This window comes from Myotis daubentonii, chromosome 10 (genome assembly GCF_963259705.1).
Source record: "Myotis daubentonii chromosome 10, mMyoDau2.1, whole genome shotgun sequence".
Lineage (NCBI taxonomy): Eukaryota > Metazoa > Chordata > Mammalia > Chiroptera > Vespertilionidae > Myotis > Myotis daubentonii.
In genome coordinates, this window is record NC_081849.1 from 39027104 (window position 1) to 39055032 (window position 27929).

At 36.5% G+C, this 27929-nt stretch overlaps 1 protein-coding gene across 6 annotated transcripts in view; it reads right to left on the minus strand.

Moving 5' to 3' along the window:
- Positions 1-27929, minus strand: part of SEMA3C (semaphorin 3C) — a 171970-nt gene that overhangs the window by 45811 nt on the left and 98230 nt on the right. For 5 of the 6 annotated variants that reach the window (XM_059712151.1, XM_059712149.1, XM_059712150.1 and 2 more), the window contains 6 exons: positions 27003-27122; positions 25436-25578; positions 20252-20366; positions 19167-19236; positions 17042-17186; positions 7951-8173 (listed from right to left, as the gene is read on the minus strand). In XM_059712151.1, coding sequence (XP_059568134.1) covers positions 7951-8173; positions 17042-17186; positions 19167-19236; positions 20252-20366; positions 25436-25578; positions 27003-27122 — 816 coding nt within the window. The remainder of the gene's footprint in view (positions 1-7950; positions 8174-17041; positions 17187-19166; positions 19237-20251; positions 20367-25435; positions 25579-27002; positions 27123-27929) is intronic. The other variant, XM_059712155.1, reaches the window with a different exon arrangement.

Below are 27929 nucleotides of genomic sequence, written 5' to 3' on the forward strand. Positions count from 1 at the left end.
TGCATTTTCCAGCTTCTAGAGACCAAATTCCTTGGCACATGGTCTCCTTCCTCTGTCTTCTAGGTCAGCAGTCATATCTGAGTACATCTCCCTCTGATGATAGCCGGGAAAAGCTCTCTGCTCATGCAATTAGGCAGGGCATACCCAGACCATTCAGAAAATCTCCTCAACTCAATGTCTGTAACATTAATCATACCTGCAAAGTCTCTTTTGCCATGTAAAGTGTTGCGGATCAGGATGGAGAGAACTTCGAGGGCTACTATTCTGCCTACCATATTAGTGGAGGGACATATAAGCATACAACTAAGTAAAGTAAAACATATATGATTCACAGATTCACTTCAGAAATTCAGTTTCAAATATTTTTGTTCCAATTTACACTTCATATTCAACAATAAAACATTTCTCTCCTTTAAACAAATATTTATTTTTGTGTTCTACAATTTGAACTTTTCCCAGTTCATTAGAAAGATTTTTTAAAAATGGCTTTCCACAAAAACTACCACAACAACTGACAGCTAGCTATAGACTTCCTTTGGGTAGTTATATAGAGAAAGCCTGGCCTGGTTGACTGGTAGCTATGAATTCTTCTCATAGGGTTAAAGGTCACCAGGTATGCCTCAGGGAAACGTAGCAGCACATGAAGAACAGGACATATTGTGGTTATTTCTTCTTTACAAATGTCTTTAGGCTACAAATTTTCTTAAAGTCATATAAGGGTTAAGGGTTAAATGAAGGCAACATGCAGGGATGATGTTTGACTGTAGCTGTTTTCTAGTCATGTAAGAAAATATCAGCGATCAATAGCAAATGAGCCAGTGTTACAGAGCAATTCATGTTTCTCTTCCTGCTAACAGACATTATCTCATTGTTTGATATTCTGAAATCCTCCATATATGCCAATTGATTATGCAGAATCCATTTAAATTTAGGAAACAGGAGCATGTCAAAGAGATTCATATGTATTTGGTGAGTGGGGAAGACATTTTGAACACAAATATAAAAAATTTGAAATGTGCCAAGATTTAGTGTTACATAAAAATTAAGGTGAAGTCCTACCCCTTTTTTGTATCCTCATCTCTCCCCCCAAATTTTACCTCCCTCATTCCTAACTAAATACATGTTAAATAACATTAAAATATATCACATTCAAAGGTTAAATTCTTGCATAGCTAATTCACACACAAATCTAGTCTGTCCCAAGGGTTTCTGTCACCTTATAAAATGCATCTTGTTCACATATTAAGACTTGGTGTTAACTTGTAGGTGGGTGAAATTGAGTGATATGACTCAAAGAAAGCAATGTCAATGCTAATGTTGAATGTCAATATAGCAGCAATATCATCTTGACAATATATGGATGAAACTTTTAATTCATAGTAAAATGAGAAAAATATGAGATTATCTTAACTTCATAAAAGTGAAGTTAAATGATAATGTAAAGTGATGATGGTAAATGAGGTAGTAACGTGGAAAAGATAAATGTTCCAGATGTGAAATCTGACAGCAAGAATGTATATTCTGATTGTATTTTACACTAAATATCTATGTGATCTTAACTTATCTGTGCTTCTGCGCAAACACAGTGAAGGATAAGTGCAACTCATTCACTCATTTATTCAAGTAATATCTATTGAGTGACAACTTTGAGTGATGCTCTGTTCTAGGGACTGAGCATATAGTTATGAGTAAATCATAGAGATATCATTGCCCTCCATGGAGCTTACATTTTTGCAATTCCTCATAGGTTAGTTACAATGGGGTAGATGTGATTCAATGACATATCTGGCAAAAGGTAAGCACTATAAAGAAATTTAATTAGCATCATTATAACCCTATATAATAAAGAGCTAATATGCTAATTAAACCAAGCAGCAGAACAACCATCCAGATGACCTTTCAGATGAAGCCAGGGCTGCAAGGGCTGAAAAGGGCTGCGAGGACTGAGCCCCTTGCATGAATTTCCTGCATCGGGCCTCTAGTAGTAATACAATAAAATAGTAATAAATTTAGAAACCTAACAAATTACACTTATTTGCATAAGTAGAATATTAAATAAATAAATGGTTAATTCAATCAAGCTAGCAACACTAAAATTTATATGATCATTATATCAGACATTATGTGGTGTTTAAAAGGACATATTTCTGAACAGTAGCTTAAAGGAAAACAATTCTTTTTGAAATAATTTTTTTCAGCAATAAGTCATTATTTATTTATTTAATACATTTTTATTGATTTCAGAAAGAAAGGGAGAGAGAAACATCAATGATGAGAATCATTGATTGGCTGCTTCCTGCACACCCCTACTGGGGATCTAGCCCAGAACATGGTCATGTGCTCTGGCTGGGAATCAAACTGTGACCACCTGGTTCATAGGTCGATGCTTAAACACTGAGCCACACTAGCCAGGCAGTCATATATTTATTTTTAATAAATTATATTTTAAAGGTAAAATTTAAATGAGAACATTTGTCTCTGAATTAGCAATCAATGTATGGGCTATCTTCTTTTTTTTTTCTTTTCATATTGCCCTTTTTGCTTCTCTTCTACATGATCAAGCAGTCATCACACCATGATTTATGGCCTTTCTTCTGACAATTCAACCATCATTCTACTCTGTTCCATTAATATTTCCTACTGTGAATATCCCTGTAGAATCCTTGGCAAATGCTCAGATGTTTCCGGATTCTGCTTTGGAAAGCAGTGAACCACAATGGTATTAAAAGTCAGTGACTTACAAAGGGATTTGTTCTTTACTCCTAAGAGAAGGGGAAGTCTAGACATTATCCTTAGAGTGAATTCAGGCACAGCTTCCCACTGACAACAGTATAAACTGAAATGCACTGCTCCAGCTATTAAACTTTACATGGGATATTTTTGAGAGTTCTTTAAAAATCAAAACGCCTCGCTTAGCAGTTCAATAAGTGTGCCATTTCAAGAGATGTGACTGCCAAATTAGTTAGTTCCTATGAAGGTGGTTACCTTGTAATGCTGCAGGAAACACATTTGGTCTTTAGTCACATTTGTGGCACACACTCCACATTTTCAAAGGACGTACTACAGCCAACATTCCAACTTGGTACTCACCCAGATAAACAGAAGCTAACAAGAAGTATGAAACCATATACCATACTATATAAGAATTTTGGCAGAACACCACATGTATCCTTATATGAAAAAAGCATCATGACAGTAAATCATCCTAAAGCTCTGACACCCGTTCATAAGAATACTCTCATTCTTTCATCAGAAACCACATGTCATTCTGATTCATGTACAGTACTAAAAATATAAATTTGACAGAATGTGTCTGAACCTGACCCAGGCACTTAAATGTTTTCATAACTCCAGAAGCAAAGGAAAAACAAAAAGAAATGCCTTCACTCTGCTGCACGGTCAGCTTTGAACAGATGCCCTGGATGTGAGCGGAAAGTGGCACAGTTAAAATAGAAACGCTAATCCTATGGGAGCCCTTGTCTACTGTTTTCAGCCCTTCCTAAAGATTAAAAAATAAATAAATAAAAGGAGCAAGAAGCACAAATATACCCACAGTCTAAATACCAAGTACCCCCCAAAAAAAGCCAAAAAAAAAAAAAAAGCCACAGAACATCACAAATACTACTAAAGGATAAAATAAATCACTGATTCTAAAATACTTTTTTTCAAGCTGTGATCTTTTTTAGAGGGTAGTAGTGATAACTGGATGAAAGAAGGTGAAGAGATTAACCAAATAACATATATGCATAGCCCATGAACACAGACGACAGTGTGGTGAAGGCCAGGGGGTGGGGTGGGGGTGAGGAACCTCTGTAATAGTGTCAACAATTAAAAATGATGTTTTAACAATAAAAAATAAAAATATTAAAGATGAGAAGACAAAGTTCCTCCCTCCCTCCCTCCCTCCCTCCCTCCCTCCCTCCCTCCCTCTCTCCCTCCCTCCCTTCCTTCCTTCCTTCCTACCTTTTTCCCTTTCTTCTTACCTTCCTGATTGCTTATTTATCTACTAGATGCCCAGTGCATGAAATTTGTGCACTTGGGGCACGGGTTTCTCAGCCCGTGCTGAACCCTCTCTTAGTCCGGGAGCCCTTTGGGGATGTCCGACTGATGGCTTAGGCCCACTCCCTGCCTTCAGTTGGACATCCTTAGCACTGCAGTGGAGGCAGGAAAGGCTCCTGCCACTGGCGCTGCGCTCGCCAGCTGTGAGCCCGGTTTCTGGCTGAGAGGCGTTCCCCCTGTGGGAGTACACTGGCCAATAGGGGGCAGCTCCTACATTGAGCATCAGCCCCCTGGTGGTTCAGTCAATTTTCATATTAGCCTTTTATTATATAGGATGTATTTATATCTCTATCTTGGTATCTGGCAGCACACAAAATATAATGAGACAGTCCCATGAGAATAGAAGGCCAGATTATCAGCCTCTCAAACTCCGCCAAAGTAGTACATTGTAATGGGCTAATTGTAACAGTTACTAGGCATTGAGCCCACAGAGCTACCATGGAGTTTCTGTGGGCTCCTACAAGTGCACAAATTTCATGCACTGGGTCTCTAGTTTATTTATATAACAGCTGAAGGGCTCTTCTGTACTTGAGGATTTGGAGATACCCAAGAAATATTATATCCTACCTAAGACATTTAGATATACAAACCTAAGAAATCCTAGGAATAGTGACTTATGCTTCCCTCAAGTTCCAGTTTAGAAAAGTATTTAATTTACTTTTAGCAAACGAGCACTGAAAATTCTCCTTTAAAGAAATTGTACCAGCAACTCAAGAACTACTTGGGCAGAAAATAGTTTATACCAACATATTGGTTGTTAGAATTTCAGGTAAATTGAAAGCACTGTTTTTAAGTCGTAGTGTTGTCTGGTATGACCATGAGAATAAGGTTCAGTGATTAAGTGAGTTACTATCTCTTCAGATAGATACTGTTGGGAGAAACATTTCCTATTAGAATACTCTTCAAGAGACTTGTGTGGCTTTGTAAGCGATCATTAGGAAGTTTCCCACTAAAATTAAAAACATATTCCTAAGTACTATTTTTTTAAAATATATTTTATTGATTTTTTACAGAGAGGAAGGGAGAAGAATAGAGAGCTAGAAACATCGATGAGAGAGAAACATCGATCAGCTGCCTCCTGCACCCCCCCACTGGGGATGTGCCTGCAACCAAGGCACATGCCCTCGACCGGAATTGAACCCGGGACCTATCAGTCCACAGGCCAACACTCTATCCACTGAGCCAAACCAGTCAGGGCCCTAAGTACTATTTTTCAAAATGACACAAATGTAAAAAGCATATGTAAAGATGCCAGATACTGATGTGGTAAGAAAAGCCAAAGAACTTGTGTAAAAGCATGTTTCTTACTGCCTTTTATCTGAATAAACACTGCTGCACAGTTTATAAGGACTTGGAAATTCCATTCATGAAATTTACATATTTCATATAGAGTTACACGAAAAAACAGCCTGGTTATAACATCAGAGTCCACATTAAGACAGGTTTCAATAAGACATTAAGGGAGAGGTTGACTCTAAAATTACCACTTCACTTCAGGAAAAAATAAATACTTTTTAAAGCAAACTCCACATTGAATGATCTGAGCCAAGGCTAAAAGCAACTCTTTGTCGTCATTAACTTAGAGGCTACATCTTAGAAGAACACAGGATATATGAAAATGGTATTAGCTTTTGAGGTCAGTTACGGATTTATTTGATTACATGAGCAGTAGCGATGGACAGTTATGATTTTCAATTCATCTTGACAAATATTTATTGAGCTTACCAGGTAGTGTGGAATGACAGATAGAAAATATATGTCAAGGATAAATTGAACCTTGAGAGGAATGTGCAACAAGAACACAAATATGGAAGACTAGATTAAGCATTGGATAGAGGGTTTTAGAAGTGAATGAACTGAGTTTGAAGTATGGTGTCTAAAATGTTAATGGATCGTACAATTTGTGTTTATCTAACAGTAAGTTGTAAATGCAAATAATGAGCTCAGAAATTTCAATGACTAGAGATACACGTTTGGGATTACAGGTTATTAGAACCAAATGAATGAATAAGATGGCCTAAGAATATGTAAAAAGAAGACCATGGAAAGATCCTCCCGGAATGCCCACACTCATGGGCAGGAGACATGCAGGCTAATGAAGGCAATTGAGAAGGAGCTTCCAGAGAAAAGAGGACTTTTGTAACTTGTGACTGAACCAAGTAAAGAGAGATTCTCCAATGCCAAGTGATGCAAAGAGGAGACGGAGGCATTTTAATGATAAAGGCCATTGGATTTTCTTACCTTGGGAGCATGGAAGACCTTGGCAAAACCAGCGCTATAGCTGAGGTAGCAGTGGGTGAAGGTTAGGTCTAGTTTTATATCCTAGCATAAGGTTTCAAAGCCAAGAATTAAGTGGAGAATAAAATGTAAGAAAAATGAGTTAGAATATAATTGATAAAGAATGGTCTTGACAATGTCAGGAGGGGATGAAATTAAAAGCAGAGTGGGAATCGGTTAGTCTGGGAGGAAGGATTATTGCTTGGGTACGGAGTAAGCTACGAAGGACAAGTGAAAACATAGATATGGCCAAGTGTGGGAGAGGATGCCCAACAGTGCATGTCAGAAGCTTCTCAACCTCAGACCAGTATAAGCTGTAATTATATGAGAGTGAAAGATTCACAGCTGAGGTTTTAAGTATAATAATAAACAAGGGTACAATAGGAACTTTATAAGAAAAGCAGACTTCGAAAATTATATTTAGCCACAAAATAGTATTCACATCTTACATTGACTGAAGTTTGAGTGCAATTTCTTCCTTAGCTCGGAATACATATTCCACCACTACCTATTTTATAATGATGTTTACAGACAACTTTTATTGTATATCCATTTCTTAAACTAGTAGAGAAACAACCTAATTTCATGGACTAGTTCTAATATTGCAATAAGACAAGTAAATAGATTTCATCAATGCCTACACGGTAGTCAGGAATGTTAGATAAATATTAAGATATTGTTAATTACTGCCTTACAGGCAAACTAGTTTCTTTAAAAAAGTTGTTTTTTTTTTTTGAGTAGTGGTTCTCAAACTTTAGAGTGGATGAGATTTACCTGGAGGGCTTATTAAAACACAGATGGCTGGGTCTCCTCTCTAGAGTTCCTGGGTTGGAGCCTGAGAATTTGCATTTCTAACAAATTCTTGGGTGATACTGATTTTGCTCCTCTGGTCTGAAGACCACATTTTGAGAACCACTGCTATAAGGCTAGCCATTCAACAACATGTAGGTCTATAAGCTGGAGTATTTTCATTCAAATTGTCTATTGAAGTAAACTGACAAACTAGAATTCATGAATATATTAAAAAAGTACCATCAATACTTTTAAAAAAATATCAGTATTTGGCTCATTAAGTTCACTTTCAAATGTTATCTAGAACAGAACATATCTATCATTATCATTGAAAAATGGATCCATGTATTAATAAAAATGTCACAAAATTTGCTTTAGTTGGGAAACCACTTACCCAGGCTTAAAATGTCTTCCTCTCTTCATTCGGGTCATTATCATTACATTTCACTGTAATATGTGCCAGGAACTATTCTAGGTGCCATATCTATCTATCTATCTATCTATCTATCTATCTATCTATCTATCTATCTATCTATATCTATCTATCATCTATCTATCTATCTATCTATCTATCTATCTATCTATCTATCTATCTATCTATCTATCTATCTTAATCCATTTACACACGACCCTATAAAGCAGTTTATTTTACTTCATCAACTCCAATTTACAGATGTGGAAACTGAGGCATAAAGACGTTAACTATCTCACTGATGGTCAGACAGAAATAAACACTGGGGACTTTTTGGTTTCAGAAGCATAGTCCTTACTATTATACTCGTTTTCTACACACTGGAGTATAATTTGAGCTCAACTACTTACCTGTTCCAAGAAACAGGACATGGTATCTGCCATCAGCAGCATTCACTCGATCCACAGCTATCTTTGTGTACTTATAGTCAGTGCCTATCCGGACGATCAAGGGCCTTTTGTGGATCGGGTAGATGGAATTGTACATGAGAGGGTGGTTCCGAATGAAAGTGACAACATCATCTGGGAACTCCTTGGTGGTTCGCATATTGGGTGTAAACGCTCCTCCTGGGCACTAAAAAATATTTTTTAAAAACCAAGTTAATAAAATACTTACTTAGTTTCAGTAATGATTAAAAGTCCTCAACTTTTCAAAATATTTAGCTCAAGTTGTTTTAAGTGTATCTGCTGCCCACTGAGGAGTAAACAACACAACCATATATAGTACTATCTGTAAAAAATGAATATACAAGGTGTATAATTTGATTATTTGAATGAGGCTAAGTCCACTCATTCTATCCTTTTTCTTTTCTGAGAGGAGCTGACACCACTGCGTATATAACTTTTCACCTTCTTCATCCATTACTTTTCTATTTCTTATTCTGTGCCAGATATAGTATTGTTAGAAAAAAACATCATGTGGATATAATCAAATGCTGTTACTGGCTAAAATAAATTAGACTATCATTATCAAATTCAATCAGAACTCTAATGTGCAGGAATTTTGTTCCATCTGATCCCTTCTCCCAAAAGAGTGTCCTCTGAAGTCGGAGGTTGGACTGGATGTGGTAAATTAAACCTGACAATTCCCCTCTGGAACCATTGAAAAAGCCCCAGTGACTTCTATTAATTTTAGAATAAAATCCCAACAGCCTAGCACGGCCTGCAAGCCCCCGTGTGCCTGGCCCGCATCTACCACTCCCATCCCAGTTCTCGCTCTTCTGGAGCCCCAGGCATCTGCCCTCCAGCACCTTGGCACTTGTTATTCCCCATCTGAAACACTCCACGCAAGTCCATGATTTTCTCTGTTACCTCATTCAGTTCTCAGTTGAAAAGTGTCTTCCTTCAAGGTGATGACACATATAAAAATAGCTCCCTTTCTCCATTTCCACTATCTCCTTAGCCTGCTTTATTTTGCTTCAGAGTCCTATTTGCCTAACGGTACATGATATTAGCTGTGCACATATATTTATTTTAGAGAGGAAGGGAGAGAGAAACATCATTGTGAGAAAGAAACATCGATCAGTTGCCTCTTGTACACACCCTGACTGGGGATGGAACCCACAACCTGGGCGTGTGTCCTGACTGGGAATCGAACCTGTGACCCTTCGGTGTACAGGAGGACGCTCCAACTGAGCCACATCGGCCAGGACAGCTGCTTGGATTTCTATTGTCTGTTTCTCTCTCTGGAATGTAAGCTGTATATTCTGTTCATTGTTTCACCCTTGGACCTATGACAAATAGTACATATTTGACAAAGACTAGTGAATTACTCTATTACATCTGGCATCTAATTTTGGTGCAGGGGCTATAAGAAACAGGGACCTCTATTCTGGCTAAGAGGGGGAAGATGCAGAGAATCAGGTTCAAAGCGGCAGACAGAAAGCCAAAATGAGTTCTGAAAAAGGACTGCTGGACGGCTTCAGCAGTTCTGGGCAGGGAGCATGACAAGGGCTTCTGAGGAGAAAGAAGATTCCATTTATAGGGCACCCGAGGCCAAACTCAAGGGGAGCCTGGGAGCTGCTGGAACCTGCTCACGAATAGAATCTGAGTGTTAAGTGATATGAGGGAAGCTGTTGGGTATAATTTTAATTTGTCCTCATCTAAGGATCTGTTTATCGATTTTGGGAGAGAGAGAGAGAGAGAGAGAGAGAGAGAGAGAGAGAGAGAGAGAGAGAGAGAGATTGGAGAGAAACATTGATCAGTTGCCTCTGGTTTGCATTCCTACTGGGAATCAAACCCAAAACCTTTTTGGTGCACGGGACCCTGCTTCAACCAAATAAGCCACCCAGCCAGGGCAGTTACAATCATTTAACACAAACGGACATTATTTGTCTAACCCTATTAAACACTTGTCAATATCTCTACTTTCTGGAAAAAAACACACACACAAAAAAACATATTTTGTCATATTTTTCTTGAAAAGAAGACTACCATTCTGGTTTTCATTTATCTTTTTTAAAGAGGTACAAGAAAAAAAGGAAGCAATGCAGCAAGCTTCCTGACCATAACAGTGGGCACAGCATCTGTGGTAAACAGTAACAAACTGGAAAGTTACACCTTATCCAAAAGTGGCAATGAACATTCACTTCCAGCTGATTGCTTCTATGCAGGAATATAAGCCAAGGGTGGCCAGATTTCAACAGAAGATAGAAATATGGAATTTCATGTGAAATCTTCCAAAATTTTAATGTTGACTCAATGAAAAACACACACACACAATTTTAGGGATCAAATAAGACATGGCAACCTCTGAGTTAGTCCTTGCAACAGCTATCCAATAATGTTAGTGCCTCTGGGCCAGTAGCACCAGACAGACCAACATCTGCAAGTAAGTCTCAGCAAATAACGAATGCGGCCATATTCATTTAGATTGAGTGATGCTGAATGCGATTTTTAGACTAACTTTGACCAGTTAACATTACTAGAACTTTTTACAGGGCCAGTCAATATAGTTCTCTTTTTTGTAGAAAGGCACAAGGAGCAATTAAATGACTTTACTATGGAGAGATAATGAGACAAGTCATAAAACTAAGCCTCTTATTCGTTATCCCATTAACTAGACTTTCATCTGGGGTTCATATGTTTTTCTTCTGCAAAAAGAGGCATTATATTTAAATATGAATGTTTATAAATTGCCCACAATGGAGACCAAATGAGGGTAAAGAATTTCATTTGAGGGTGTTCTAAACTGATGGATGTGTTCCATGCTTCTCAAAAAGTATAGAATTACGGGTGTTTTCTACCCTCATTCTTCATACAAAGTGGAAAAAGGGAAATACATTGCTCATGGAATGAATAGATGGAAAGAACAAATGCATGGGCAATTTAAATAGTTCCAGACCTTCATAAAACACCACTAATTATGGTCTGGGAAGCTGAGTTGTCTCTTTAAACATTTGCAAGTGCTCTCATTTGTAAGTTCCAGAGAGATCCAAAGTTAGCACATATTACAATTTGTATAATTTCCAGTTAGCAATTATTTTCAAGCGTGATAAAGCATTTAAATTATGTGTCTTATTTAGGGATTTTACTTCATGATCATTAAAACTCAGATAAAAATTATGTTGTGGTTGCTCAAAACCATAGTTATCAATTAGATAATGCAAACAAATAAATTCAAATCAGTTATTTTATATTTTCTCAAATGTCTCCCATTTGGAACTTCTATTTATAATATTCACAATGAACTTCGTTCCTAGGAACAAGTGACTCCTAGGATAAGTTTACTTCAAAATCACAAAAGAATCCTTTTTGACAATAATTAATTTTTCCCATTGATTCATGACATAAACTCTACAGATAAGCTAGAATAAATGACAATGATGGTGACCGGGACAAAAATCGATTACCCTTTGCAGACTCTCTATCTGAACTTGAGAGTTTGCTCAGGGTAACACTGCCGAGTATAAGTAAGATGCGATCAACTTAGCCCTCATCTTGTGTCTGTGAAAGCTTGTGTCTTGAAATCTAAAGATAATATAACATCCGTGCGCTACCATAAAATAAAGCCTTTGTCCATTAATCAGGCTAGTCTCTCATTCCTCAGAAGGGCAATTTTACTCCACAAACAGTCATTAAGTAATTTTGGTTAAAGTTCTCCTTTTAGTGTTTGTTTTGCTCCAGTTCTAGCTTTCTGTCTATCAAGCAGTGATAAGCACTCCTTTTCTGAGTGAAGACATTTTAAGTGTTTTGATTACTAAAGTGTTAGGTGAAATGCTAGGGACAATAAGAATGCCATGTGAAGAAGTGTGAACAATTGTTGCCCTTACTTAATTTTGTTCCTATTCCCAGGTATTACTGTGCATGGCTGACCTCTGATGTTCCTAAATGTTGTCCTAATCCTCACATCCATCCTACTAGTTTTCATTATTCATGTATTCTATATTAATTCATAGGTCCATTCTCTGGGCAGCTTTTTATCCAAGAATCATTTTGATGTGCCCAGGAGAAAAATTAAGAATAAAAAGCTGCAATTGTCTTCTAGACACAAGTATTCTGGTAAGAAAGATGGACATAGTCAAAGCAAAATAACAAGACACATAAAAGTAATTTAAGACAAATATAAAATAAACAAGAGAGCTTGATTCATAATCAATTGCCATATATGTTTAAGAGTCATCTGTAATATTAAGGGAGAGACATCTGTAATATTTCAACAATAAAGATAAATTTTTTAAAAAAAGAGTCAAAATTTTTAAACACATTTAGAATAGTGGAAAACTTAAGACTGCTGGAGTCAGTGATGTGGTTTAGAGATAAGTAAACAAAGTTTGGAGTATTTAGAGAATTGTAATTTCTGGGGCATTGTTGGGTCATAGAACACAAAGTGGAGGAAAGAAGTAACAGCTGAGGCTGAAAACAGCAGAAAATAAATGCAAAACTAGTCAGAGAAGGAGTTATTGAAATGGTCAAGGGGAGCTTGACCTAACACTTGAAAGATGAGTGGTAAATGGATAAATAGATAGACTTAGAAACATTCCAGAATCTGGGCTAGTTACTAGCATTGGTCTATAAAACTTGTATTCTGAGGAAACTGACCTCATGTTTAGACCCTTGGTAATCTAGACCCTTTATTTAAAGCCCAAACAATTACATAAAGTCTTGCACTTAATGCACCAGCTGGCCCTCTTCTTCCTCACATTTCCCCACACTTCCAGAAGAACCCTCTGCTCAGTCCTGCTAGGCCACGCAGAGCTTCTAGGGCTCACTTATTCTTTTCTTTCTTTGCCTTGTAATGTGTAGTGTAACCTTTGCTTGAGACATCCTTCCTTCCTATCCAACTAATTTGTATCCAACTGCCCTTCAGAATGAGCTCAACTCATATATTTTTACATGCCTTCCCAAACAAGGCTGATGGACACTCGCTCCTCCAGACTGCAATATTTACTGTCTATTTTATTCATGTGTTTTTTGGTGTGTGGTTTTTTGCAATCCTCACCCGAGGATATGCTTTTTATTGATTTTAGATGAAGAAAGGAAGGAAGGAAGGGAGAGAGAGAAAGAGAGAGAGAGGGAGGGAGAGAGAGAGAGAGAAAGAGAAAGAGAGAAAGAAAGAACTCGATGTATCAATGCGAGAGAGAAATATTGGTCAGTTGCTTCCCCTAAGTTCCCTTACCTGGGGTGGAAGCTGAAACCCAGTGAATGTGCTTTGACCAGGGAATCAAACCCATGACCTGGTGCATGGGACAATGCTCCAACCAACTGAGCCATACCAGCCAGGGCTATTCACACATTGTGAATGAATTGAAAAAGTATGCAATTTGAATGTTCATGTCTACATGCCCTATGTGTTTAATATTATTATAAACTTTATTAATATTTTCAAACATCTCAGAGACATAGAAATGCTCCTAACGTAAGAACAACAGGTCAATGCACTGCAATTAATAAAAGTGCTAGCAATCAACTTCTCTTTTTCTTGCCAGCACTATGTGGATTGAGAATTTCTTTTGCTCTTTTGCTCTACCAGATACCAGACCTGGTCAAAGCAACATGATTGAAACCGATGGTTCTGCTCCATTTCTAGTAAATAGATATTAAAACTGAACACTTTCATTAGGCTCTGCTTGAACAGGCTGGCATGTGCAAACACAGTCTTCTGCAGAAGCTTTGTACACATTGCAACGGGATCATGTAATATGTTAGCTCAGCCACAGAGAGAATCTGCAGTCTTTGGCAGCCCTTTGCAACATACCAAAGGTGTCTTGTTTCTTCCACAAACTTGAATTACTTATGGAACAACATTATGACACAATTGTCAGGCTTCTTCCTACTAACTTAGACTTGCTGGTGGGGCAGTTTGCTAACACAGCTCTCAGTCCTGTTTTCAATGACGCATCTACAGGGAACATTACAACGAGCGTGTAAGATTTCTGCCAGTGTCATTTCTTTTAAGAATCCGGTTATATGTTTATGAGGGTGACCTGGCAACTGGACGACTGTGTAGGGAAATAACGTATGGCGATCCTTCATTGGGAGGATTTCAGAGGCAACATTCTTAACCCTAGAGAAGAGGCAATGCTCTGGGGCACTTGGCTGTAGGTCTTCTGGCTCCATGAATGGGATATGAAATCCTGGAAGCGCAGGGAAGAGACAGACGCTGGCCGCTCTGAGTCAGAGAGCTGACTCCGGGTGTGTTGTTCAGGAAAGGGTGGAGGGGCCGAATCTTCAGGGAGGAATGCTTTCCTGGGAGGAGTTCCAGAGGTCATTCCTCCACCCTGCCTCCTTGATTCCCGAAGGCTCACTCATTTGACTTTTTTAATTTGAAAGAGCTGCTCTTTTCTCAGCACCAGATGTAAGAGAGCCCATTATAGAAATATGGCTCAAGGACTGATTACTCCCTTTTCTTCACGGAGTCAGCTCCAGATGCTTGTTGCTAAGCCCAGCTTCTTCCACACTGCTTTAGAACAGGGAAAAGAAAATGCTCATTTTTGGAGCCTGGGAATAGTGAGAGTGGGACTGCTGGCAGGCTCTTGTAGTTTCACGTTAGTTTACTGTTTTACTAAAAAGGGTTTCTCCACCCCCACCTTTTATGTAGAATAACTGCTATCTGACCTGAGGGGTTCTCGCACTGTGATGCTCAGTGTCCCTTTGATCTGGGTGAAGAGTCTGATGAGCACTGGGACGAGGGAGGCTTTAGGGGGGAAATTCCTGATTTGTAATATTTGCCAATTTCCATAGTGCAAATACTCCCACAATGCTGATTTCAAGTTATTAGCATGATGTCCTTACTTGAGACAAGGTGCACTGTTCTTGTGAGCTGGTATAAGCTGTCTCCCACCCCCCACCCCCATACTCAATGCAGCTCTGGGGCCATGAACCCTGATTAAATTAGTGTGGCTAGCTTTTATTTGTTTTATTGATTTATCCAAGGGCTTTCTCTTAAGGTATTGAGTTTACAAATCAATTGCTCCTGTACTATATCCCATGTATGTGCTGTTCAAAGACAAATGGATAAAAGTATACACCATCAGCCCTGGCCGGCGTGGCTCAGTGAGTTGGAACGTTGTCCCATGTACTGGAAGGTGGTAGATTTGATTCCCAGTCAGAATATACACATATGCACACACCCTGCTCAACCTCATGTGGGTAGCAGCTGATCAATGTTTCTCTCTCTCTTTCTTTCTCAAAAACAATAAAGTCTTTTTTTAAGTATATGTAATAACAACCAACTCTAAATTTACTGTATTATGGTGAAGCAATGACTTGGTCAACTTCAAATATCAAGTAATTCTCAAAAATGTGATTTATCTGTGAATACATTATCAGTGAGTCACCTGGAAATGCAAGAAATACAGTGAGTGAAAAATGAGCACTTTAGAGTTATAATGGAATTTGAAAGTTGCTCAATCCCCCCTTTACTTGCCCCTGTCTTATGTAATGTCTGCTTTTTATCCAACACTCCCTAAACTGAGGTATCTTAAAATGGCTATATCTCTTGACTTCTTTTTCTATGTCATACAAAATAATTAAATGTTTTTATTTTCCGCGTTTTTTGTTGAGCTATGAGCATCATAAAGAGGTAATTTAAAAGGAGATTATGCATTCTATGATAGGACTGTGTTGCCAGCAATAATTGAGTATGGTTTTTAAAATACATTTTTTTCATGGATTAGTAGCAATGCTGATAATCCTTCCAAAGTTAATTAAAAGTTAATTTGCTAATAAAATGATTAACCTTTATGGTTCCTAACAGGAAACCAAACTTGCGCCCTTTTATTTTGAATAAATAAGTTCTTTAAAGTCTTTGCAAATAATTTCTTCTATTGTAAAAAAAACTGACTACAGTATAATTTTAGATGATAAAAAATAAGGGAGTAAATAATACATTGTAAATAAACTCTAATAGTTACACAAAAACAAAGTGGATCAACAATTGGTAAAAAAGATGTAGAATGGATATCTGAAAGCATATTGGCAAAGGGAATTTCATATTCAAGTTAAAGAAAAAAACTCTTTAAAAGTAAATATTATTTTAACGACTATATTTTAATTTTGTCCATAAAATCATTCAATCATTCTTTACTTACATACACCCTATTTTATAATTTTGACTCTATCCTACGAAAGCACAGACATAGGAAAACGGTATTTCTCTTGATGTCAATTGTGTCACATCTACATTTCCTCCCAGTCAGTACACTGTATGACATTTTACCGAGACAGAAACTAATCAGTATTCTAGCGTGCAAGACAGCTATATTATGGGTCAAATAAAAAACTAACGGTAGGACTGTGGTCATTGTTGTCCTAGAAACATTTCAATTCCAATCTGCCAGTGCCCTTTCTACAACTTTACCTGAAAAAAGGTTAGTTTTAATGTACTCTTTGATATTAATATTGCAAGACTCAGATATATTTGTATGCCTTGAAACTTTATAGTTTATAAATCGTTTGAATTGTAACATCACTTTCACTGTAATTATTTACTCACACATACCATTTTCTATCTATTAGAAATAACAACATAGACTTTTAAAATAAATATACCCCTTAAAATTGAAATATCTCCACATGATTTATCTCTAAATTAATTCTCACCTGGTTATGTCTTCACTAAAATAGATGAGATTCCTTAATATAAAGAAGAGCTGTGAAAAGTGACTAGCATCCAAATTCTTAGGTTGCCACCAAAAGGTTAACACTTTCCAAGCTATGGTTTTTATGTCAATACAATTAGGAAAATATCTGTGCCCTGATACATAACCAGTGGCCTTGAAATCTAAATAAGATTTATTAATAATAGCATTTAGGAAAAAAGTGTTATAACATATATGACATATTTGGAAAATCCCAAATCTGGGAAGCTGTGACCTGAAAATTTATAATAAATATACCAGTAGGTCTTTGGTTGTATTTAATGACTGTCAAACTGATTTACATTTTAAAATTCCATTTTAAAAAAAAGCAAAATAACAAAGAAACTTTTCTGGATACTTACAGTTCCAGGGCGAGGATATGGAATTCTACCCTGATAGGAAATCAGCTGATGATTTGGCCCTTCTTTGTGGGCAAAAGGACCATTAAACACAGTCTGTATATCAGATAAATGATACACGCACACTGCTGATCCTTTAAAAACTGAGCTAAAAAAAAAAAAGAAATCAGAAAGAGATCCATTTTCTGATTATTTTAATTTAAACACAATTTTAAAAGTAGATGGCAAAGTTCATGATAAAAAGTTGATATAATTCTTCAAGGAGAAGTTCAGTTTTATGGTACACATTGTAAAGCTAAAAAAGCTTCTACTATTTTGAAATAAGCCATTGATACAAAAAGCATTAAGACATTTAATTCATTCATGAATGTAATAGACAATAAGTTATAGAAAAGTTCTTAATGTTTCTGTAATATAGTATAGATTAAAGAAGTTTCTAACTAGTTTATCTTAGAAACAAAAAATTGATTTATTTAAAATATGAATTTGAATTCTAAATCACTATCAATACAGCCTATTATAACTTAACTGACAGAAACAAATTTCATTCATAAGAGAATATCATCTCTTTATCTTGACTTTTAATGTGAGAGTGTTCTTACAGGTTATCCTAAATAGTATTGGAAAAGTCTGAATCATCATTATTTATTTGCTTTCTCTGCTAGTCACAGAAAAAAAGGGGATCTAAACAGATTCATTAAGTTACCTTTAGTCAGTAAAATCCCATAAACTTAGATTGGATCCTTAATGAAAACCATTGGCATTATCACTAAGGCAGATTGACTGAAACCAACTTTTCTCCAATTCACGTATTTCTCTTACATCAGATGCATAATGGAAAACTTAGATGGCCAATGAAAACTTATATGCCCATTGAAAAAACAAGGTATATTATTAATTATTAGCATTAATAATCAGAAATGACCATTTAAATTTTTTAATCTTAAAGCTATTGGTATGGGAAAAACAGAAACTAGGAAAATATTTTTTTTGAAACAAACATTTTCTTCTTAAGAATTTGGTTATTTGTTTCTTTGTTGAATTCTTTGCGAATTAAATCAAACTACTTTCTTTGTTAGAACAGAAGTTAAACTTATCCCAAAGGACATCTTTTTAGATATCTTAAGGGCAAATGTAAATATGATGTAAACCAATATCCCTGTGGTTTTATTTCTCATTGAATGGCTATAGTTTGCAATCATATCATGTTTTCCTTACTAGAAAATACTACTAAAATCTCTAAATTTTCACTTTGTAGTTGATTGTTTAATGAAAGGGGCCCAGTAGATTCTGCATTCCATGCTGGAATATTATATTGAATTCTGAATAACATTCCTAATGTAAAATAAAATAAAAAATGTGTACAGGAAGTGGTGAGGATATGGTGAATATAATAATTGGGCTTAGGCATTCTAGAGAATTAGAAAACATCAAATATATTTTTAAATATATTTTCAAATATATTCAAATATATGAAATACTGCCACATAGAACATAAAAACATGTTCAGCATTTTGCTAGCTTCTAAGTAATCACCTTAGATTGCTCTAGAAGTAAAAGTTGTTTAATAGAAATTCAAAAAGTTCTATTTGAATCATGAGTCTTCAAATTATTTCCTTAAAACAAAAATCATATATACTTTATTCTGCATTATAATTCAATTTTTTCTTTCTTTGAGAAAACATCATATAATTATACTCTGTACAAAACTGTTTTGAAAGCATTAGTTCAGCTTATAAGCAAAAGTAACAAAACAGGAAGATTAAATCCTTAATGCTAGGCAAAATTAAAAGTAGAAAAGAGCCTTGGCTGGTGTGGCTCAGTTGGTTGGAGCATTGTCCCATTCACCGAAAGGTCTTGGGTTCGATTCCCGGCCAGGGCACATACCCTGGCTTCAGCTTCAATGCCCAGTCAGGGTGCATGTGGGAGGTAACCAATCAATGTTCACTAGCATAATGATATTTCACTCTCTCTCTCTCCCTCTCCCTTCCTTTCTAAAATCAATAAAAGCATGTCCTCGAGTGATTAAAAAAGAATTAAAAAATTGAAAAGAATGCTTTAGTAATAATTACTATTGCTCAATAAAGTTTACTGTTTAAATCATAAGATATAATTATTTAATAATTACCTTGATGTTGTAAAAATGCCATACACTAGTGTTGTCCTTGGGTTATCAGTTTCAAGCAGAAATACATCCTCTATAAAAGAGAAATATCATTCTTTCAAGTTCCCAAATATTAAATGTATTTTTAAAATTTACCCTAAGAAAATAACTTAAACTATGAAAATAATTCAGAAAGAGATTCCTGCAGCATCATTCCAATTTAAAAACTAAATGAATTAAATTATAGGCACATGGTAAAATAAATTATATAAAATGTCATACAACCACTAACAGGATTTATGAAGACTATAACATTATGGAAACCATGCTAATAAAATAATATTAAGTGAAAAAGGCACAATGGAATATAAGGTGAACTAGAACCACGTAACCTTAAACTATTTCTGCTTTTTTTCTCTGCATTTTCTAAATATCCTTTAATGATTATATACATTTTTCTGATGTAGGGTTAGAAGTTCTCACATGGATGAAAACTTTTGCACAGGGACTTTTTTCTTTATACAAAATAAGAATTTTTTTGGCTTATGGTCAAAGTTGCTAGTGATATTTTTAATTAACAATTCCTCTGACAACAAGAAGTTTAAAGTATATTAAAGCAAAGACAATGGCATAGATAATAAAGTAATAAACAACAAAACCTGGAAGTAACTTTCTAACAAAAAACTGCAATTACCCTTTGTAATACTTTAAGCAATTAAAAACAAACAAACAAACAAACAAAAAACAAACTGCAATTAATAAACAATTGTTATGATTACAAAAATGTCTGTTTTTAGTGACATTTTTGCAAATAAAATTCTTGTTGAGGAATACAAAGAAAGAGCTATTTATTTTAAATTCAAAGTGAATTTAGGAATATATCATGGGGAATTCAATGAACTAAATGTTTCAGCAATCCATTCAGATACAAAACAAATTTTAAAAATACTTAAATTTATTGAGAGTATCCAGATCATTAATTCAGATGGACATATTGTTTATGCTGAAAACATCCATGTAAAATACATCCTCTCCTGAGAGTTTATTATTAAATTTTATAAAATTTACAAAGTCTCTTTCAAACATTTTTCAGATTCACATCTATGTACCTAATTCATCGAAGTGTGTTTCCGGGCCATCTTCATCGGTTACCGAGCACACCAGCCTCGCTTTTAGGAAGGTAGTCCACTTGTTGACAAGGCTACGCAGTCCACCTGTGTCATTCTGAAACCATTTTGTGAACACATTTCAGTTTGCTTAAGTAAATACTGAAGTCTATTACAACTTGGATTTGTATTAGTCAGGGACTTGAAATCTGAAGGATGACTATGTTAACCATATTTGAATATCAATAGTTAGAGAGGAATATTTAAGATATATAGTATGCTATAAAATAGCCACAGGTTATATACTATTATTCTTCTACAGTGTTGTATCAACTGGAAATGTTTTAAAAAAGAATTGAATGAATATATTTCCTAAAGATTTATAAACATAACAATAAATGATGGAAATATTTATAAAATGATACGGAACATAGGTAATTTAATGTGCCTTTTCTTTACACCTCATTGTCTCCAATATGAATATTACTGTATACAGTGAGTTTGCAGATCCTACTGTGGTCAGCAGAGTTGATTTATACTTAACACCAAATGGCCCCCAATAATTCTAATTTTCTCCTTCATTTTTCTGTGTTAGCCTTTACTCCTCAGTATACCTAGTCAGATGCTTTAATATACATATTTCCCCAAATAGGACAGGGAAAATGGTATTGGGATCATTCGCCGATAGTCTCTATTGATAACATATTTGTTTGTTTTCTGTATGCCCAGCAGCCTTCCAGTCCTTCAGCCGACTTTGCCGCCTTACTGCAAGTGATTGAGAGGCAGGTGAGTTCCACTATCAGTGGAGCAGTATGATATTGAAAAGTATTTTAAACACTAAATGCTTTAAGAAATAGTTCTGCACAAAGGATGCTAATCATGAATGTCAGGAAAAGCCTGTAAAACTCCTGTATGAGTGGATATCATGATTTTTTTGAGCTACTATATATACTTACTGTTAAAACAAAAATATTTTGATTACTGTTTATAATTATACTAGAGGCCTGGTGCACAAAAATTTGTGCACTCGGGGGGGAGGGAGGGGTTCCTCAGCCCGGCCTGTGCCCTCTTGCAGTCTGGGACCCCTCGGGAGATAACGACCTGCTGGCTTAGGCCTGCTCCCGGGTGGCAGAGGGCAGGCCCAATCCCTAGGTGCAGCCCCTGGTTGGGCTCAGAGCAGGGCCGATTGGGGAGTTGGGGTGCCACCCCCTGTCATGCACAGAGCAGGGCAGATAGGGAGGTTGTGGCCCCGTCCCCTGTCACACACAGAGCCACAGGGCGATCAGGGGGTTTGGGCACTGCCCCCTGTCATGCTGATCCCGGTGCCAGGAGGCCTTGTGGCTCCGCTGATCCTGGTGCTGGGAGGCATATTACCCTTTTACTATATAGGATAGAGGCCTGGTGCATGGGTGGGGGCCGGCTGGTTTGCCCTGAAGGGTGTCCTGGATCAGGGTGGGGGTCCCCACTGGGGTGCCTGGCCAGCCTGGATGAGGGGATGATGGCTGTTTGCAGCTAGTCACACACCCTTCAGGGTGCGGGTCTCCACTGGGGTGCCTGGCCAGCCTGGGTGAGGGGATGATGGCTGTTTGCAGCTGGTCACACACCCTTCAGGGTGCGGGTCTCCACTGGGGTGCCTGGCCAGCCTGGGTGAGGGGATGATGGCTGTTTGCAGCTGGTCACACACCCTTCAGGGTGGGGGTCCCCACTGGGGTGCCTGGCCAGTCTGGGTGAGGGGCTGAGGGCTGTTTTCAGGCTGGCGGGTGACTGAAGCTACCAACCGCTCCAATTTTTCTTTTCTTTTTTTTTTTATTCTGGGCCAGCTTTAGCTCTGACTCCAGCTCTGAGGCCTCTGCTGCTGAAAGCAGGTATCTGGTTTGTTGGGTTCTATAATCGAAACACTGTATCAACTTCAGCTCTGAGATCCCGGCTCGCTAAAAGCAGGTTTCTGGGGTTTTGTTTAGCTTCTATATTTTTAACTATGTTTCAAACTGCAAGCTCAGAGACCGGCAAGGCAGGCGGGGAACATTGGTTTCCTCCGTCACTGAAGCAAGCAAGCCTCATGTTAGTTTCAAGCTGCCTGGCTGCCGGCCACCATCTTGGCTGGCAGTTAATTTGCATGTCGCCCTGATTAGCCAATGGGAAGGGTAGTGGATGTACGCTAATTACCATGTTTCTCTTTTATTAGATAGGATTTTATTAAAGCCTTCCTTTACATTTGCTGTTGTAGATAACTCCTCAGTAATTATCTTTTAATAAAGTTTCCCTATATTTTATTCACAATAATTATTCTGTTTCTTTCTATAATATAAAATTTAGCTTTTTGTAATACTAATAATTAAATGAAATAGCAAAATTAATCAAAATTACTTATTTATATAAACCCACAACCAAAATATTTCTATGAATTAAACTTTATGTTGAAATATGGTATATATCTCTTATGAGAGATGTGAATAAATATTAAGTTCAAATGTCTCCTATTAATATTTGATTAATTTATAATAGTAGATAATAAAAGTAGAAAAGTAAACTATTAGAAAAAGAATTACATAACTTAATTTTTTAGTTTTTCTTCAAATTATAACAGTCAAAGCAATCTTGAGAAAGAAAAACAAAACTGGAGGTATCACACTCCTAGTTTTCAAGCTATAATATAAAGCTAAGGTACTGGGGTAAAATAGACAAATAGATCAATGGAACAGAATAGAGAGTCCAGAAATAAACCCATGCATATATGGTCAATTAATTTATGAAAAAGAAGTCACAAATATAAAATGGGGGCTAAATCATTTCTTCAATAAATGGTGTTGGAAAAATTGAACAGCCACATGTAAAAAAAAAAGAAAGAAGGAAGGAAGAAGGAAGGAAGGCAGGGAGGGAGGGAGGGAGGGAGGGAGGAAGGAAGGAACTGGACTACTTCCTACACCATACAAAAAATTAACTCAAGCCCTATGTGGTTTGGCTTAGTGGATAGTATGTTGGCCTGCAGACTGAAGAGTCCAGGTCCAATTACTGTCAAGGTCTCATGCCTGGGTTGCAGGCTCAATCCCCAGTAGGGGGGCGTGCTGAAGGCAGCCGATTAATGATTCTCTCATCATTGATGTTTCTATCTCTTCTCCCTCTCCCTTTCTCTCTGAAATCAATAAAAATATATTTTTAAAAACTTAACTCAAAATGTATTAAAGACTTGAAAGTAATACCAGAAACCACAAAAATCCTAGAAGAAAATAGGTGGTAAGTTCCTTGACATAGGTCTTGGGAATGATTTTTTAAATTGACCTCAAAAGTAAAGTAACAAAAGCAAAAATATACAAGTGTAACAACCTCAAACTAAAAAGCTTCTGCACAGAAATGAACACTATCAACAAAATGAAAAGGCAACCTACTGAATGGAAAAACTATCCTATATAATAAAAAGGTAATATGCAAATTGACCCTACAGCAGAACGACTGGGAATGACTGGTCACTATGACACACACTGACCACCAGGGGGCAGATGCTCAATGCAGGAGCTGTCCCCTGGTCAGTGCGCTTTCACAGGGGGAGCTCTGCTCAGCCACAAGCCAGGCTGACGGCTGCCAGTACAGCGGTGGTGGTGGGAGCCTCTCCCACCTCCTCAACAGTGCTAAGGATGTCCAACTGCAGCTTAGGCCTGCTCCCTGCTGGCAAGTGGACATCCCCTGAGGGCTCCTGGGCTGCCAGAGGGATGTCTGATTGCTAGCTTAGGCCCAATTCCCCAGGGAGCAGACCTAAGCCAGCAGATAATCATCCCCTGAGGGGTCCCAGACTGTGAGAGGGCACAGGCCGGGCTAAGGGACTCCCCCCCCTGCCCCCCCCCCCAGTGCACAAATTTTTGTGCACCGGGCCTCTAGTTTGTGAATCATATATCTGATAAGGGATAATATCCAAAATATATAAAGAATCCATACAACTTAATAACAAAAAAAAAATCAATTACAAATGGGAAGATGATCTGAATAAATATTTTATCAAAGAAGACATAGACATACAGATGGCCAACAAGTTCATGAAAAGATGCACAACATTGCCAATTACCAGGGAAATGCAGATTGAAACCACAGTGAGATATCACTTCACACTTGTTAGAATAGCTGTTATTAAAAAGACTAGAGGTCCAATGCAAGAATAGGCCTTCCTTCCCCTGGCTGCTGACACTGGCTTCCCTCTGACCGCGGGCTGGCACCCAGGACCTGGGCTTGCCTCACAGCCCTGGCTTTGTCTGGAAGGATGTCCAGTCTAATTAGAATTCTATGCTTTTATTATTATTAAAACGATAAGAAATAAAAAGTGTTGGCAAGGATATGGAGAAAAGAGAACCCTTGTGCACTGTTGGTGGGAATATGATTTGTTGCAACCAATATGGAAAATAGTGTGAAGGCCCGACTGGTGTGTGACTCAGTGGTTGAGTGTCAGTCAACCCATGAACTAGGAGGTTGTGGTTTGATTCCTGGTCAGGGCACATGCCGGGTTTGTGAGCTCAATCCCCAGGGAGGAGGAGGGGGCAGTGTGCAGGAGTTAGCCTATTGATGATTCTCTCATCATTGATGTTTCTATCTCTCTCTCCTTCTCTCTTCCTCTCTGAAATCATATAATATATATATATATATATATATATATATATATATATATATATATATATATAGTGTGAAGATTCTTCAAAAAATTAAAAATAGAACTATCAAATAATCTAGCAATTCCACTATTCCACTTTTTGGTTATTTATCTGAATAAATGGAATACTAATTCAAAAAGATATATGACCCCATTGCATTATTTATAAGAGCCAAGAGAGTGAAACAACCTCAGTGTCTACCAACAAATGAATGGATAAAGAAATGAGGCATATAAACACAATTATCAGGGAAATAATATTATTCAGCCTCATCTTATTGTTCATGATATTGTGGATTTGCATTATGCTAAATGAAATAAGTCCTACAGAGAATGACAGGTATGTATGCTCTCCTTTATATGTGGGACCTAAACACAAGCAATAAAAGCTCATGGATACAAGAACAGATCAGTGGCTGCAAGAGACAGAGTGAGGTGTGGTAGAAGTGGTTAAAATGGGTGAACTCTGTTGTTGTTTTTGTTTTGGGGGGTGTTTTTTGGTTGCTTTATTTTTTTAGTTTAAATAAATTGAATTTTAAAATGTTGATACTTACAGGACATATTCTAGCGATCATGGAATGAATCTGTTTTGTACTTCTGCTATTGTCAGTCAGTTTCTCCTTGAAGAAAAAGTAAATCTTAGCATCGTTTGGATCAGTTCCATCTGGGATGACATGTGCATCCACAAACATGGGTTCTAAAAAGAAATACAGAGACTATAATATACTCATGCGAAAAATCCATCTACTGTTCATCCAAGTAGACCACAGACACGTGGTTTCTCCATCTTTGGTGTAAAACAATAATTTGATGTTCATAGGCAAAAAGTATAAAAGCAGTAATTGTATTCAGACAACATATCGCATTTCAAATGTCAAGTGCCACAAAATATAGTTATAATATGACAGCTCAGACTATTTTTCTCTGTCTACAATATATTCTGGAAGTTCAGTAAATGCAAAAAAAAAAAAACCTTTGTGCACTGATGAGTTTTAAAAATTTGAAAAACTATTCTACCAGTTATTTCCCTTGGAATCTGACAGTCAGTCGTTTTACGGGGGGGAAAAAAGGTTTATTTTTCAAAGTGTGGTTTTCAATCTAGTGCATATAAACTCAAATTCACTGAAGCAGAATGGAATGAGGAGTTGGGAGTCCAAGATCTGAAAAACACATTTTTCTTAAAATACAGTGTATGAAATAAAAGGGAAACTTTTCAAGGAAAAAAGTGACGTCATTTGAAGACATAGAGGGATTCCTTATTTCAAGAACAAAACAACTCTTAGGATATTCTATTTCCAGATGTAGCAGAGGAATAATCTGAAGAAGAAAATGGACAATCAACTCTTTCTTGTGCTGGCCTATCAGTGAAACAAGATGCTTTACTGTGGTGATTCATGCTTAACTGTGCAATGGTAAGGAAATTGCCAAATTTAGGGTGAGCTAGAAATTTCCCCCAGGGTGAAATGACAAAGACGTCAGTGGTTTCTTCCTCCTCTCAACAGCAGGAGCTCATTGAAATTGTGCATTAAAGTCAAATGAGTACCTTTGATGATGTGAATTCCATGTGATCCTAAGAACTGGAAGCAGCTGAATACTGATAATCATAAAATTATCATAACTATGATTTCTATTAAATCTTAGTCAAATTATGAAAAAATAATATATACCAGTTTTATAATTTAGAATCTAAGTATAAAACAAATATAGCTTCTGAATATACCCTATTTACTTTATCTTCATAAATTTAGAGAACTTTTAGCTTTGACATTATTAACACATACAATCTAAATGAATAAGTAACATATTTAATTATAATATGTTACACTTAAACAATAAGGGAGGATTCTTGTGTACAAGCATGTATGATGAATATCACTGTCATTTTTAAAATTTATATATTCTATAATAATTGTGTGGTGATTAGTAAAGAGTTAGAATATGACTATTTCAATTATTTACTTATCCTAAACTTTTAAAATCATAAAGTCAGAAATACTGTTACTGATGACAAGGCCCTGTAATTCTTTATCTTTTTACCATTTTTTACCTAATTTTTATTATGGAACTAAACAAATTAGTCTAAAGCATAATTCTAAAAAAATGTATAAAATGTTTTCTTACCACTTAGCCATTTGGAATTGTGTTGATCAGTTCTGACTGCATTCCTTTTAGTTAAACTTCGAAAAATAGCAGCATCTGTCCCCATGAAATCTATATACATTCCAGAGAAAAGTTCTTCATCTATGTAAAAGAAATTATCAACACAATGTTTTTAAGGCTATTTTGAATATCAAGGAGAACTTGCTTAATTAGATTAGTACACATATTACAGTATTTATAATTGTTAATTGGTTTACATTATCCACCAAATAAAAAGTTGGTAAAGTTTAATCTGGTCTCATTACTGACTGTATGGTTACCAAAATGACTTTATTCTATGAAGAAATAAAAATTCCTCTGCCTGTACTTAATAATACGAAATGCCTATGTTTATAATGTGTATCAGAAATGGCAGAAATAATATATGTAACATATTATAAAAGATAACAGAATGGCTTAATTATTACTGTGTTTTAATAAAAATACTGTAAGAGTCAGAAAACTTGCTTTGTATATTTTGGGCAGTAATTTTTAGCAAACTGGGAATTAGGACTAAGTCATTTAGCTCCCTGAATCACAATCTTCTCATCTGTAAAATATGGGAACTGAATTATGGATTTCAAAAGTCCTCACCACATATTAAAAATTCTATGATTATACTAAAGGGATTGAGATTAATAGTTTTTATTATTATTAATGACATGGAGGCAACATTAAAATTTGTCAAAATACTATTAATGATGTAATGATGTCATCATTAAAAGTATACACTTCGATTTTCAGTGCTAAACGATTGCTACAATATAATCAAAGTTCTCTATTATCATTTGCAAAACAATATATTAAAATTATGGTAAAAATATAGTATTATGTTACTAAACTACATATGGCTTAACATAAGCCATGAGAAATAGAATGCAGAGACAAGAAAGTAAAGATATTTTTAAA